The 12,444-nt window shown below is 49.6% G+C and overlaps 1 protein-coding gene across 3 annotated transcripts in view; it reads right to left on the reverse strand.

The window, feature by feature from the left end:
• The window catches only part of pex5la (peroxisomal biogenesis factor 5-like a), a 235,196-nt gene that overhangs the window by 37,528 nt on the left and 185,224 nt on the right, over positions 1-12,444 (reverse strand). For all 3 annotated transcript variants that reach the window (XM_038816591.1, XM_038816590.1, XM_038816592.1), the window contains one exon: positions 5,916-6,059. In XM_038816591.1, coding sequence (XP_038672519.1) covers positions 5,916-6,059 — 144 coding nt within the window. The remainder of the gene's footprint in view (positions 1-5,915; positions 6,060-12,444) is intronic.

The following is a 12,444-nucleotide window of genomic DNA, read 5'->3' on the forward strand; positions in this document are numbered from 1 at the left end:
GCACTGGGACCATTGTGCTGCTAAGTCACATAACTAGTACTGTAGACAGAGCATTAAATCAAATAGTGGATTGGGGGAGGGATCATTCGTGTGAGGAGGGATTTGGAAAGTTAAAGAGAAAAGAAGAAAAGACGGGAACAGTGCAGGTCAGGTCATGGTGTGGGTAATGGTAACCACCAGGTTAATGGTGACAGGGAAGGACAGAGCAGACAAACAGAAGAATGCACCAGCAAAAATGGTCAAAATCGGGAAAGAAATGGCCTTAAACTAACATTGGGGAGGATGGTTTAGGTGAAGAGAGGTTTAGAAATTCAAGGGCAAACGTTGAAGCAATAAGAAAGTGTATCGATGTGGACAAGGGAAAGCTGAGTGGGACATGAAGAATTTAACAGGAGCAGTGCATCAGGCAGTAAGGTTCCTGTAGACGAGAGCAGTAAAGATTGATTGAAGTAGCTTTATCTCAATGTGCGGAACATCTGCAATAACAACGATAACCTAACGGCCCAATTAGTGACAAACAGTTTAGATCTAATCACCATTACAGAGACATGGTTACAATATGACCAAGGTTAGGAAATAAATATTCCAGGCACACTAACAGCTTAAAAGACAGGTAGAATGGAAGAGGAGGGATAGTCTTGATAATGGAGGATGACTTGCCATAAGAACATTATTGGGGCAATCTAGAACAAGAGGTGATAACATTAGGATAAGGAGTATCAGATTTAAAACAGAGATAAGAAGAAATTACTTCTCTCAAAGTGTCATGAATCTGTGGAATTTACTAGCCCGGATTGCAATGGATGCCCGGACTTTGAGTAAATTTGAGGAGATAGACGGATTTTTAATTAGTAATGGGTCGAAGGGTTACGAGAACGGGCAGGAAAGTGGAGTTGAGGCCGTGAGGAGATCAGCCATGATCGTATTGAATGGCGGAGTGGGCTCGAGGGGCTGAATTATCTCCTCCTGCTCCTAGTTCTTGGGCGGGATTCTCCAATCGCCGACATCACTTTCAGCCGGAGAATCCCCGTTTATGCTGGAATTGGGGGCTGTGTCATTTTTGCGATGCTCCGCCCCCTCAATACTGGCATACTCGGAGAGTACGCCGCACGCCATATGCATAGCCTCAGGACATCGTTTGAGGCCCTTCTCCGATGCTCTGACCCCCTCCCCCCCTCCCTCCATGGACCACGTCCCCGACGGAGTGGGACACGTGTGCTCACACCATTCGGGGCCCTCAGGTGGCCACTGCGAACTGAGTCCAGCGCCGTCACACAGAACCACAGAGCCCCGCTTTGTACACTGGCCGAAACTCTCCAGTGTAGCGACAGATCGGGATGTCATTTTTAAATGGCGTCCCAATCAACGAGGACCCTGAAGCAATCTCCGAGTACACCGCCAGCCTGAACACGCTATGGGAGGTTCCGCGGCCCCACCCGCACCCTCCCCAATACCCCAGGCAGGGCACCCCTGGCCTGATCGCGTGTACACAGAAAATACCAGCTTAGCACCTTGACAGAGCCAACCTATCACCATCTATGCCAGTTGGCATCGATCACCACCTATGCCAGTTGACACCAGCAGTTCGCACCACCCTGCCCAAAGGGGATCCTGCTGGGGGCCTCTGATCCCCTTGGAGAGCCCCATGAGTGCCATTCTGTCTGGTCCCCATTTTTGGGGACTAATTCTGAGAGCACTCACCTGAAGTCTCAGAGGCGAAGGGGATGAATCCCAAAGTCTCAGGTCCCTTTAGAATCTGCACATTAGAGTGAGTCTAACGGTCTCTTTCTCATTTGCAGATTTGCCAAAAAGTGATCCTGCCCACAATGGGTGGGATCGCGTTAGATCTTGCGAGGCATTGCGAGCCGCGTAGATCCCAGGAGCGGAGTATCCCGGCATTTATTGGCCACGCTGCGCCACGGTGAGCTGACTTCAGGGCGTAGAATGGCCCTTGGATCACGCCCAGTGTTTCAACACTGGTGTACAAAATTATCAGGGGTAGAGATAGAGTAGACAGGATAAAATTGTTTCCCTTGGTGGAGAATTCTAGAACCAGAGGACATATATTCAAGACAAGTGGCAGATGGTGTAGAGGGAACACGAGGAGAAGGTTTTTTTACACAGAGGGTAGTGGGAGTCTGGAATTTGCTGCCCAAGTTGGTGGTGGAGGCAGAGACCATAAAATCTTTTCAAAAGTACAAGGACCTGCTTAAGTGCTGTACGATACAGGGCTATGGATGGGATGCAGGAAGGTGGGATTAGAAAGGGCACCTCAAGCTTGCATGGACAAGATGGGCCAAAAGGCCTCCTTCTGTCCTGTAACTTTACTATGATTCCATGCAGTGTAAATTCTCTAAGTCATGTTTCCAGCAGGTCTAACCTGTTACAAATTGGGCTATTTCCCAACTTGCTACTCTTATTTGCAATAACAAACAGCTTCCATAATGTATTAATTGAAAAGCAGAATACTGTGGATGCTGGGGATTGGAAATGAAAGTGGAAAAAACAGAGCAGGTTATACAGCATCTGTTTCTCCCGCTCTACACAGATGCTGCCTAACCTGCTGAGTTTGTTCCCAACATTTACTACTTCTGCTTTTATTTCAGAATGTTTTGCCCGGCTGAAGCAAAACTGTTTTTTTTCATGTAGTGAATGGCAAGTACTTTTTATGTGGTTAAAATGCATGAGAAATTGTCTGAATACCCCCAGTAAACTCCTGAACTCTCTCTCCAATTGATAAATTAAATGTTTTTGATAAAAGTGAAATGGAAGAAAATATACACAGAAGCAAGGTAAACCAGCAGGTACTTTTTCAATGCAATGTTTAATGCTGATTTCTTTTACCATTTGTTGAAAATATACAGAATTTCTGAAATACCACTTGGTAGTTCTGCTGGATTTGAGCCAATGCATCTAGTGTGGGAGCCGCTTCTGGTCTCAAGCTTCACTTGCCAGAATTTTTGTATCAGATTATTTGCATAGCCACTGGAAGATCGCCAGCATAAATCCATGTAAAAGAGAAGTAATGTTTTGGGTGCTGGGAAATTAGCTTTTAAGAAGCCAAGTTTAACAGCTCTTTGCAGCAATGGCTGGGGCAGCGGCAGAGAAGTCGGATGGCATTTGGATCACTAAGTACAACACAGGAACGGGGAGTCATTTGGAGTAGGCTATTTGGCCTCTCGAGCCGTCTCCGCTATTCGATAAGGTCACGGCAGAACTGACTGTGGCCTCAACTCCACCTTGCTGTCTGCCCCCCTGCCTCTCCCCCCACCCCCACTTATCCCTGGACTCTCTTGCTGATCAACAATCTGTCTAATGAGCTTATCATTCCAAAAATGAGGTTAGGTGGATTGACCACGCTAAATTGCTTCCTCGTGTCCAAAGATGTGCATAACTTAATATTCACATGACTGTCTGGCTAAAAAGAGCACAAACAAGGGGTCCTAAAGTGGCATGTAATTACCTGCCTAAATTTAATTTTTTTCCCTTTATTTGTTTGAGGGATGTGGCCATCTCTGGCTGGACCAGCATTTATTGCCGATCCTGGAGGGCATTTAAGAGTCAACCAGATTGCTGTGGGTCCGGATTCACGTTTAGGCCAGACCAGGTAAGCACAATAGATTTCTCCCTCAAGGACATTAGTGAACCAGATGGGTTTTTATGGCAATTGACAATGGTTTCATGGTCATCATTTGACTTTTAATTCCAGATTTTTTATTGAATTTAAATTCCACCATCTGCCCCGGTCGATTGGATTATCCTGGGTCTCTGGAATACCAGTCCAGTGACAATACCACTACGCCACTGCTTCTCTCTACTTGCAAACACAGTCCTCATACCTCTTCCTCCGCGTCAACAAGATAATACCACCAAATTACATTGTCCCGATATATCTGTAAAGTAATCCAAAATTGCTAACTTTGCACACAATGTAAGTGGGATTCAGGGCATCAAAGGGGGCATCCCACGCAACAGGAGATACTCCCTACACCGTGCATGCCATGAAACTGATAAGAAGGAAGGAACTCTGCTCTTGTATTGGGAGATGTAAGCTAGAATGCGTGCAATAGGTTTGTGATGGCGTGCAACATTGTTTTTAAATTTCAGTTCATGGGATGTGGGCATCGCCGACAAAAAACAGCATTTATTGCCCATCCCCAATTGCCGTGGCATTTGTGAAAAACCTTCTCTGTCTCCTTAATCCCAAGAGAGATATGGTCACCCACTCTTAGCTTGTACTATAATAAAAAAAAGAATGTGTTGGAATTGCACAACAGGTTTGGAAGCCTCTGTACAGGGAGTAGGATGCTCTGCCCCACCTCATTTCTGTTTCACCCCACCGGCAGGATGCTCTATTACGCTGGCTGGTCAATTGGGTTTCTCATAGTGGAGCGGCTCCACGCCATCGGGAAACCCCCGGGTTGCCAGCAAAACAGAGCATCCCGCGGCAGAGAATCCAGCCCAGGGTCTATGTTTCATGTTAAATGACTCTTTTTCAGAACTTAGCTTGTACCCTCCTTTTTTGCAGATTCACGCAAATAACAGGAAGAAGACAATGAAGGGGAGACTGCACTTCTTCCACATTGACTGTGACAAGACAAACATGAGGAAAATGATGAAGATGAGGAAGTTACAATCTAGGCCACCCTGGACCTTCACCTTCCCTGTGTTCCTGTGATGCAATTTCTGCTGTCTCATCACTTCATTACTCGCTCTTTTATTCTTAAGCATCATCTCAGATACTTTCAGCTCAAAAGAACTAGATTATGTAAGCGAAGATGTCAAATTTTGTGATTTTTAGAGCAGGAAGAATCTGGAGAAATGGATAATGATGTAAATTGTGACCTCACTGTAAACTGTAGGTAAAAACTCCTTTTGAGAACCTCTATCTACCACATGTCGTGGCATGAACCCATCCCATTAACAACAGGACATTTATAGGACAGTTCCATACTAATTTTTTTTACCAGAGAACATTGACAATGTTTCCAAAAATATGACTGTCAGTGCATTATGCTAAAATTAGCATTTATGTTCCTTGGGTACAGAGGGTTAATGCAGGGCAAATCCAAGAAAGAGGCATACCTTGGTGATGCTCAAGCATTCCCCAGTTGCCATCTAGAATGCTATTAATGAAGGGCCATGTGAAGAGACTTTGTATTTATATTACTAAAAAACAAACACCTTGGGATGTTTAACCATGTTAACATCACAACACAGATTGTTGTATATCAGTTTCAAACTTCACGGAAAGTTCCAAAGATTTTCAATGAAAAAGCATTATAAACTGTTTGTATCATTGGGCATAGCCCCATTAACAGTATATCAAAGTTTGATTTGCTTGTGAAAGCCCCTTTCAAATATTACAATTACTATCAGTTACAACTATTATCCATAAAATGGATTTTATTAGCATATAATCCATTTAATTTCTGCTCGTAACAATAAAGCAATATGCTTTATTGAAGAAAACAGTTCTCCAGCTACCCCAACTGCACACTGATAATTCATTTAATTGAAAAATGTATTGGAATGCATTGAACATTATATGTTAATAATAGGTCCACATATATAGGAAATCTAGGCCGGAATACTCTGATTGTTTTGATTCAATTTTCCTGCCAGCAACGCAGGTCCTCCAGCGGGTTTCACGGCAGCGCAGGGTAGTTACAATTGGTCGGAAGATAAAACCCCACTACCAGCAAAAGGCAGGCAGCCGAGGAACACATGGCTGCTGGACCAGAGAATCCCGCCCCTAATGTTCTTATATATCGTACCACTTTGAGAACAAGCAAAATACATCTCATATTTGTAAAAACACAGTGACACACATTATGCATTACCTAAACCTCTACAGTTATTAACATACTTTACTTTTTTAATATACTTATGATTGCTGAACATCATTAGCCTACCTCTGCATCATAGGGGTCCTGCAAAATTGCTGATTCCAACAGTAAGACTGCATTGGGCAGATCTCCTTCTTTCTGCTTTTTTATTGCTTCCTCAAATGCATTAGGCCAGTCTTTGAAGGGATTGTCAGTGTGAAAATAATAACCCTGTAGCAAAGGTCAATTGAAGTCATCATCTCATGATGAAAATCATAAGAATTGTTTATCGAACAAAATTGTTCTGCTGACTGACAGCTTTATAGGCATTATACTGCATATAATTTATTCACTGTTATCTTACTATTCATAATTACATTGATTAAATTGCTTCATTCCTAATGATCTCCAAAAGGATCCAGTCAACATTTGTTTGACTCCTTCCACCCCTCATTAATTTGCTGTTTTAACTGGTTACCGGGTGGAGCTCTTCCAAAGCAGTGCGGAGTATCGCTGCCTCTGAGCCGGAGGCTCCAGTTTTGAGCCCCATCTGAGCACGTGATGGCCAAGGAAGATGCATTCATAACGTGACCAAAGAGGTTAAATATCAACCTGTAAATTAATCCTTCTAACACATGCCAATGGCGGGCAGTGCAGATGAACAAGAAGCAGTAGGCCACTCAGCCCTTCGAGCTTGATCTGCCAGTCAATAAGATTATGGCTCGGGTGGCCCGGCAAACCACACCCATATGTTTTGGGCATGTCCGGCTCTAGAGGGGTTTTGGAAGGGGGTGGCAGGGATTTTGTCGGAAGTGGTTGGGTCTAGGGTCAGGCCGGGCTGGGGGCTCGCGATCTTTGGGGTAGCTTCGGAGCCGGGAGTGCAGGAGGCGAGAGAGGCCGGCATTCTGGCCTTTGCGTCTCTAGTAGCCCGGCGCAGGATTCTGTTACAGTGGAGGGATACGCGGCCCCCAAGTTCGGAGGCCTGGATCAACGACATGGCTGGGTTCCTCAAGTTGGAGAGGATGAAGTTTGCCCTGAGGGGGTCGGTACAGGGGTTCTTTCGGCGGTGGCAGCCCTTTCTCGATTTCCTGACGAAGGGGTAGAGAGTGGTCGGTCTCTGCAGCAACCCCGGGGGGGGGGGTTTGGTGATAGTTGGGGGGGGGGGGGCAGGGGGGGTGGGTTTGGCGATAGTTGGAGGGGGGGGGGTTTTGCGGCGGTGGGTTTGTTATGTTATTTTCTTCTTTCTTGTATTGCTATTTATTATTATTTATTTTGGGGGGAAAGTTCTTTTCTTGTTTTGTTTTGGCGTGGAAACACGCCGTGTTTGTTTTAAATTGCGGGGAGAAAATTTGTTATTGTTATTAAAAAACTTGAATAAAATTTTTTTTTTAAATTATGGCTGACCTGATTGTAACCTCGACTTAACATTCCCACCTACCCCCAATAACCTATCACCCCTTGCTATTCAAGAATTTTTTTAGCTCTAGAAAGAGAGTTCCAAAGACTCCGTAACAGTGGGAGAGATTCCTGGCCAGCTCTGTGATGGAAAGAATATTGGAGCCTCTGCCATCATTATCCATAAGCTCCAGACTACAACATACATGTACGAAGTGCATGTTGTCAGCACCTCAGACAGCATGAGCAAACTGTAGCACACCACCATCAGTACAGGTACTCACGTCAATCCACTATTCATTACTTGGGTTCTGTTTCATATATGAGGCAGACAATCAGAATCCATCTTATGTAATTAATGAGGTATTGGGACTTCCGGTTGCGGCCATGCTTAGCTAGGTCGCACGTTCGGCAGCTCCCGCCAAGAACGGACTTTTGGGCCCTGTTGAGGAGCCCCAGCGGCACTTGTACGACGGTTCCCAGTGTGGGAAGGTGATAGTAAGATTCCCCCAGCACTGTATGGAGTGGCGCGATCAAAAAAGTGGTTTTGGAGCAGTGAAGAGAGTGGCGGAGGAAAAGCAAGATGGCGGCGGGTGGAGATCAAGCAGCGTGGGCGCAGTGGTCGTGGGAGCAGCAGGAGTTCCTCAAAAACTGCTTTGCGGAGCTGAGAGCAGAAATGCTGGCGCCAATGAAGACGTCGATAGAAAAGCTGGTGGAGACCCAGAAGGCCCAAGGGGCGGCGATTCGAGAGGTGCGGCAGAAGGCCTCAGAGAACGAGGATGAGATTTTGGGCCTGGCGGTGAAAGTGGAGGCGCACGAGGCGCTACACAAGTGGCAGGAAAAGTTTGAGGACCTGGAAAACAGGTCGAGGAGGAAGAATCTTAGGATTCTGGGTCTCCCTGAAGGAGTGGAGGGGTCTGACGCTGGGACATATGTAGTTACAATGCTCAACACGCTGATGGACGCGGGAGCTTTCCTGAGGCCCCTGGAGCTGGATGGGGCTCATCGAGTCCTGGCAAGGAGGCCCAAAGCCAACGAGCCGCCAAGGGCTGGAGTGGTGAGGTTTCACCGCTTTATGGACAGGGAGTGCATCCTGAGATGGGCGAAGAAAGAACGGAGCAGCAGGTGGGAGAATACGGAGATCCGTATCTACCAGGACTGGAGTGCGGAGGTGGCCAAGAAGATGGCTGGTTTTAATCGGGCGAAGGCGGTTTTCCATCGGAAGGGGGTGAAGCTTGGAATGCTGCAGCCAGCGCGATTGTGGGTTACGTTTCAGGACGTCACCACTATTTTGAGATGCCAGATGAGGCGTGGACCTTTATTCAGACTGAAAAGTTGGTCTCTAACTGATGGCTTGTTGTTGGGGGGGGGGGGTTACTGTATTGTGGGGGTGTCCTTCTGGTTTCGGGTTGGGAAGAGGGGACATGGGAAGGGGTGAGTGGATATGATGTGGGGGCTGTGTGAGAGTGTGGGCGCCGGTACTGTAGGGGCAGGTCCCCGCTGATGAAGGAGGGGTTGGAGGCCCGGGGTCAGGGTGCTGGGGCGAGGTCGCAGAAAGAGGAACTGCGCCATGGGGCCGGCTTGGATGGAAAGCACGGGCATTTCCCCGCGCTAAAGAAGGGAGGGGTGGGGCCTGGGGTGGGGGAAGGGTGGTGCTGGAGGAGAGCACATATTGATCAGCAGGGGGAGGCGGGGGGATTCCCACACTGGGGGGTCGTTGGAATGGCGGGAGTGGCCGGGGTCAGCAGGAGTCAGCTGACTTACGGGAGCGTAATGATGGAAGCAGAATGGCTGGACGGTGGTCTGGCTGGGGGGGGGGGGGGGGGGGGGGGAAACTGTGTTGCTGCTGTATTGGCCAAAGGGGAGCTGGAGGTAGCAGAGGGAGTCGAGGCCGGGGTCCGCTGCCTGGGGACTGGAGGGTGCGGGAGGCGCGTGCACATGGCTGGCCTAAAAAAGAGGATGGCTAGTCGGCGGAGGGGGGGGTGGGGGCGAGTAGCCCCCTGATCCGGCTGATGTGAGGGACCTGAATGGGCCGGTCAAGAGGGCCCGGGGGTTCGCACACTTAAAGGGACTGAAGACAGACGTGGTCATGCGTCAGGAGACACACTTGAAGGTGGCAGATCAGGTCAGGCTGAGAAAGGGATGGGTAGGGCAGTCTTTCACTCGGGGCTGGATGCGAAGAATAGAGGGGTTGCAATACTGGTGGGGAAGCGGGTGTCGTTTGAGGCGATGAATATTGTGGTGGATAATGGAGGTCGATATGTGATAGTGAGTGGTAAGTTGCAGGGGATGCGGGTGGTACTGGTGAACGTCTATGCCCCGAATTGGGATGATGCCCGATTTATGAAACGTATGTTGAGTCGGATCCCGGATCCGGAGGCAGGGAGCTTGATAATGGGGGGGACTTCAACACGGTGCTGGACCCAGCACTGGACCGTTCCAGGTCCAGGATGGGTAAGAGGCCGACTGCGGCCAAGGTGCTCAGGGGGTTTATGGACCAGATTTTTTTTGGGGGGTTGGATCCGTGGAGGTTTGCCAGGCCGGTGGACAGAGAATTTTCTTTTTTCTCCCATGTCCATAAAGCCTATTCCCGGATAGATTTCTTTATAATGTGTAGGGCACTAATCCCGAAAGTGGAGGGAATGGAATATTCGGCTATAGCCATCTCAGACCACGCCCCGCATTGGGTGGAGCTGGAGTTGGGGGAGGCGAGGGACCAGCGCCCGTTATGGCGCCTCGATGTGGGACTGTTGGCAGATGAGGAGGTGCGCGGGCGGATCCAGGGGTGTATTCAAAGATACATGGAGGCCAATGATAATGGAGAGGTGTAGGTGGGGATAGTCTGGGAGGCTTTGAAGGCGGTCGTTAGGGGAGAGCTAATTTCCATTAGGGCCCATAGGGAGAAGAGAGAGAGGAGGGAAAGGGAGAGATTGGTGAGGGAGATATTAAGGGTGGACAGGAGCTATGCAGAGGCCCCCGAGGAGGGGCTGCTTAGGGAGCGACGAAACCTCCAAATGGAATTTGATCTATTGACCACGGGAAAAGCAGAGGCGCAGTGGAGGAAAATGCAGTGGGGGCGGTATATGAGTATGGAGAGAAGGCGAGCCGGATGCTGGCACATCAGCTTCGTAAGAGGGAGGCAGCGAGGGAGATTGGTGGAATTAGAGATAGAGGGGGGAACACGGTGCGGAGTGCGGTGAGAATAAACGAGGTATTTAGGGAATTCTATGGGGATCTGTATGGGTCTGAGCCCCTGGAGGGGGGGGGGGGGGGGGGGGGGGAGAGATGCGGCGATTCTTGGATCAACTGAGGTTCCCTAGGGTGGAGGAGGAGCAGGTGGCTGGTTTGGAGGTGCCGATTAGGCTAGAGGAGCTGGTTAAGGGATGAATTTTCCAGAAAGTATGTGGACCTGCTGGGCCCATTGCTGGTGAGAACTTTTAATGAGGCGATGGAGGAGGGGACCCTGCCCCCGAAAATGTCCCAGGCACTGATCTCGCTGATTTTGAAGCGTGACAAGGATCCATTGCAATGTGGATCGTATAGGCCGATTTCACTCCTCAATGTAGACGCTAAGTTATTGGCGAAGGTTCTGGCTACGAGGTGTCCCAGGGGTGATCCATGAGGACCAGACGGGGTTTGTGAAGGGCAGGCAGTTAAATACGAATGCGCGGAGACTCTTAAATGTGATCATGATGCCCTCGGTGGAGGGGGAAGCGGAGGTAGTGGCGGCCATGAATGCGGAGACGGCCTTCGATCGGGTGGAGTGGGAGTATCTCTGGGAAGTGCTTAGGAGGTTTGGGTTCGGGGAAGGGTTCATAAGGTGGGTCAGGCTGTTATACAGGGTCCCAGTGGCGAGTGTGGCTACGAACCGGCGGAGGTTGGAGAACTTTAGGTTGTACCGCGGGACGGGGCAGGGGTGCCCCTTTTCCCCCTTGTTGTTTGCATTGGCAATTGAGCCACTGGCCATGGCACTGAGGGAGTCTAGGAGCTGGAGGGGATTGGTCCGGGGTGGGGGGGAGAGGGGGGAGGAACACCTGGTGTCGTTATATGCTGGTGACCTGTTCTCTGTTGCAGACCCAGTGGAGGGGATGGTGGAGGTTAGGCGGATCCTTGGGGACTTTTCGGGTTATAAGCTCAACGTGGGGAAGAGTGAGCTCTTTGTGGTGCATGCGGGGGACCAGGGAAGGGGGATAGACGAGCTACCGCTGAAGAGGGTGGTGAGGAGCTTTCGCTACCTGGGGATCCAGGTAGCTTGGAACTGGGAGGCCCTGCATAAGCTCAATTTGGCACGGTTGGTGGAACAGATGGAGGAGGCTTTCAAGAGATGGGATATGCTGCCACTCTCCCTGGCAGGTAGGGTGCAGTCGGTCAAGATGATGGTCCTCCCGAGGTTCCTGTTTGTGTTCCAGTGCCTGTCCATCCTAATCCCCAAGGCTTTTTTTAAACGGGTAAGCAGGAACATTATGGGATTTGTATGGTCGAATAAGACCCCGAGGGTGAAGAGGGTATTTTTGGAGTGTAGCAGGGACAGAGGGGGGGCTGGCACTGCCAAATCTATGTGGCTATTATTGGGCAGGTAATGTGGCGATGATCCGTAAATGGGTAATGGAGGGAGAGGGGGCGGCGTGGAAGAGGCGAGAGGTGGCGTCTTGTGCATACACGAGTCTGGGGGCACTGGTGACGGCACCGTTGCCGCTCCCGCCGACAAGGTACACCATGAGTCCAGTGGTGGCGGCAACTCTGAAGAACTGGGGGCAGTGGAGGCGACATAGGGGCGAGGTGGGGGCCTCGGTCTGGTCCCCGATACAAGAGAACCACAGGTTTGTTCTGGGTAGGATGGATGGGGGTTTCTGAGCTGGCATCGGGCAGGGATTAAAAGAATGGGGGACCTATTCATCGATGGGACTTTTGCGAGCCTAGGGGCGCTAGAGAAGAAATTTGGGTTACCTCCCGGGAATGCTATTAGGTACATGCAAGTTAGGGCGTTTATGAGACGGCAGATGAGGGAATTTCCGCTGCTCCCAGCACGAAGGATTCAGGACAGGCGTATGGGTTGGAGAAGGCAAGGTCTCGGCGATCTATCAGGAACTGCAGGAAGTGGAGGAGGCCTCGGTGGAGGAGTTAAAGGGCAGGTGGGAGGAGGAGCTCAGGGAGGAGCTGGATGAGGATCTGTGGGCTGATGCCCTGAGGGTTAATTCCTCCTCCTCTTGCGCCAGGCTCA

The sequence above is a fragment of the Scyliorhinus canicula genome, chromosome 13 (assembly GCF_902713615.1).
Source record: "Scyliorhinus canicula chromosome 13, sScyCan1.1, whole genome shotgun sequence".
Classification (NCBI taxonomy): domain Eukaryota; kingdom Metazoa; phylum Chordata; class Chondrichthyes; order Carcharhiniformes; family Scyliorhinidae; genus Scyliorhinus; species Scyliorhinus canicula.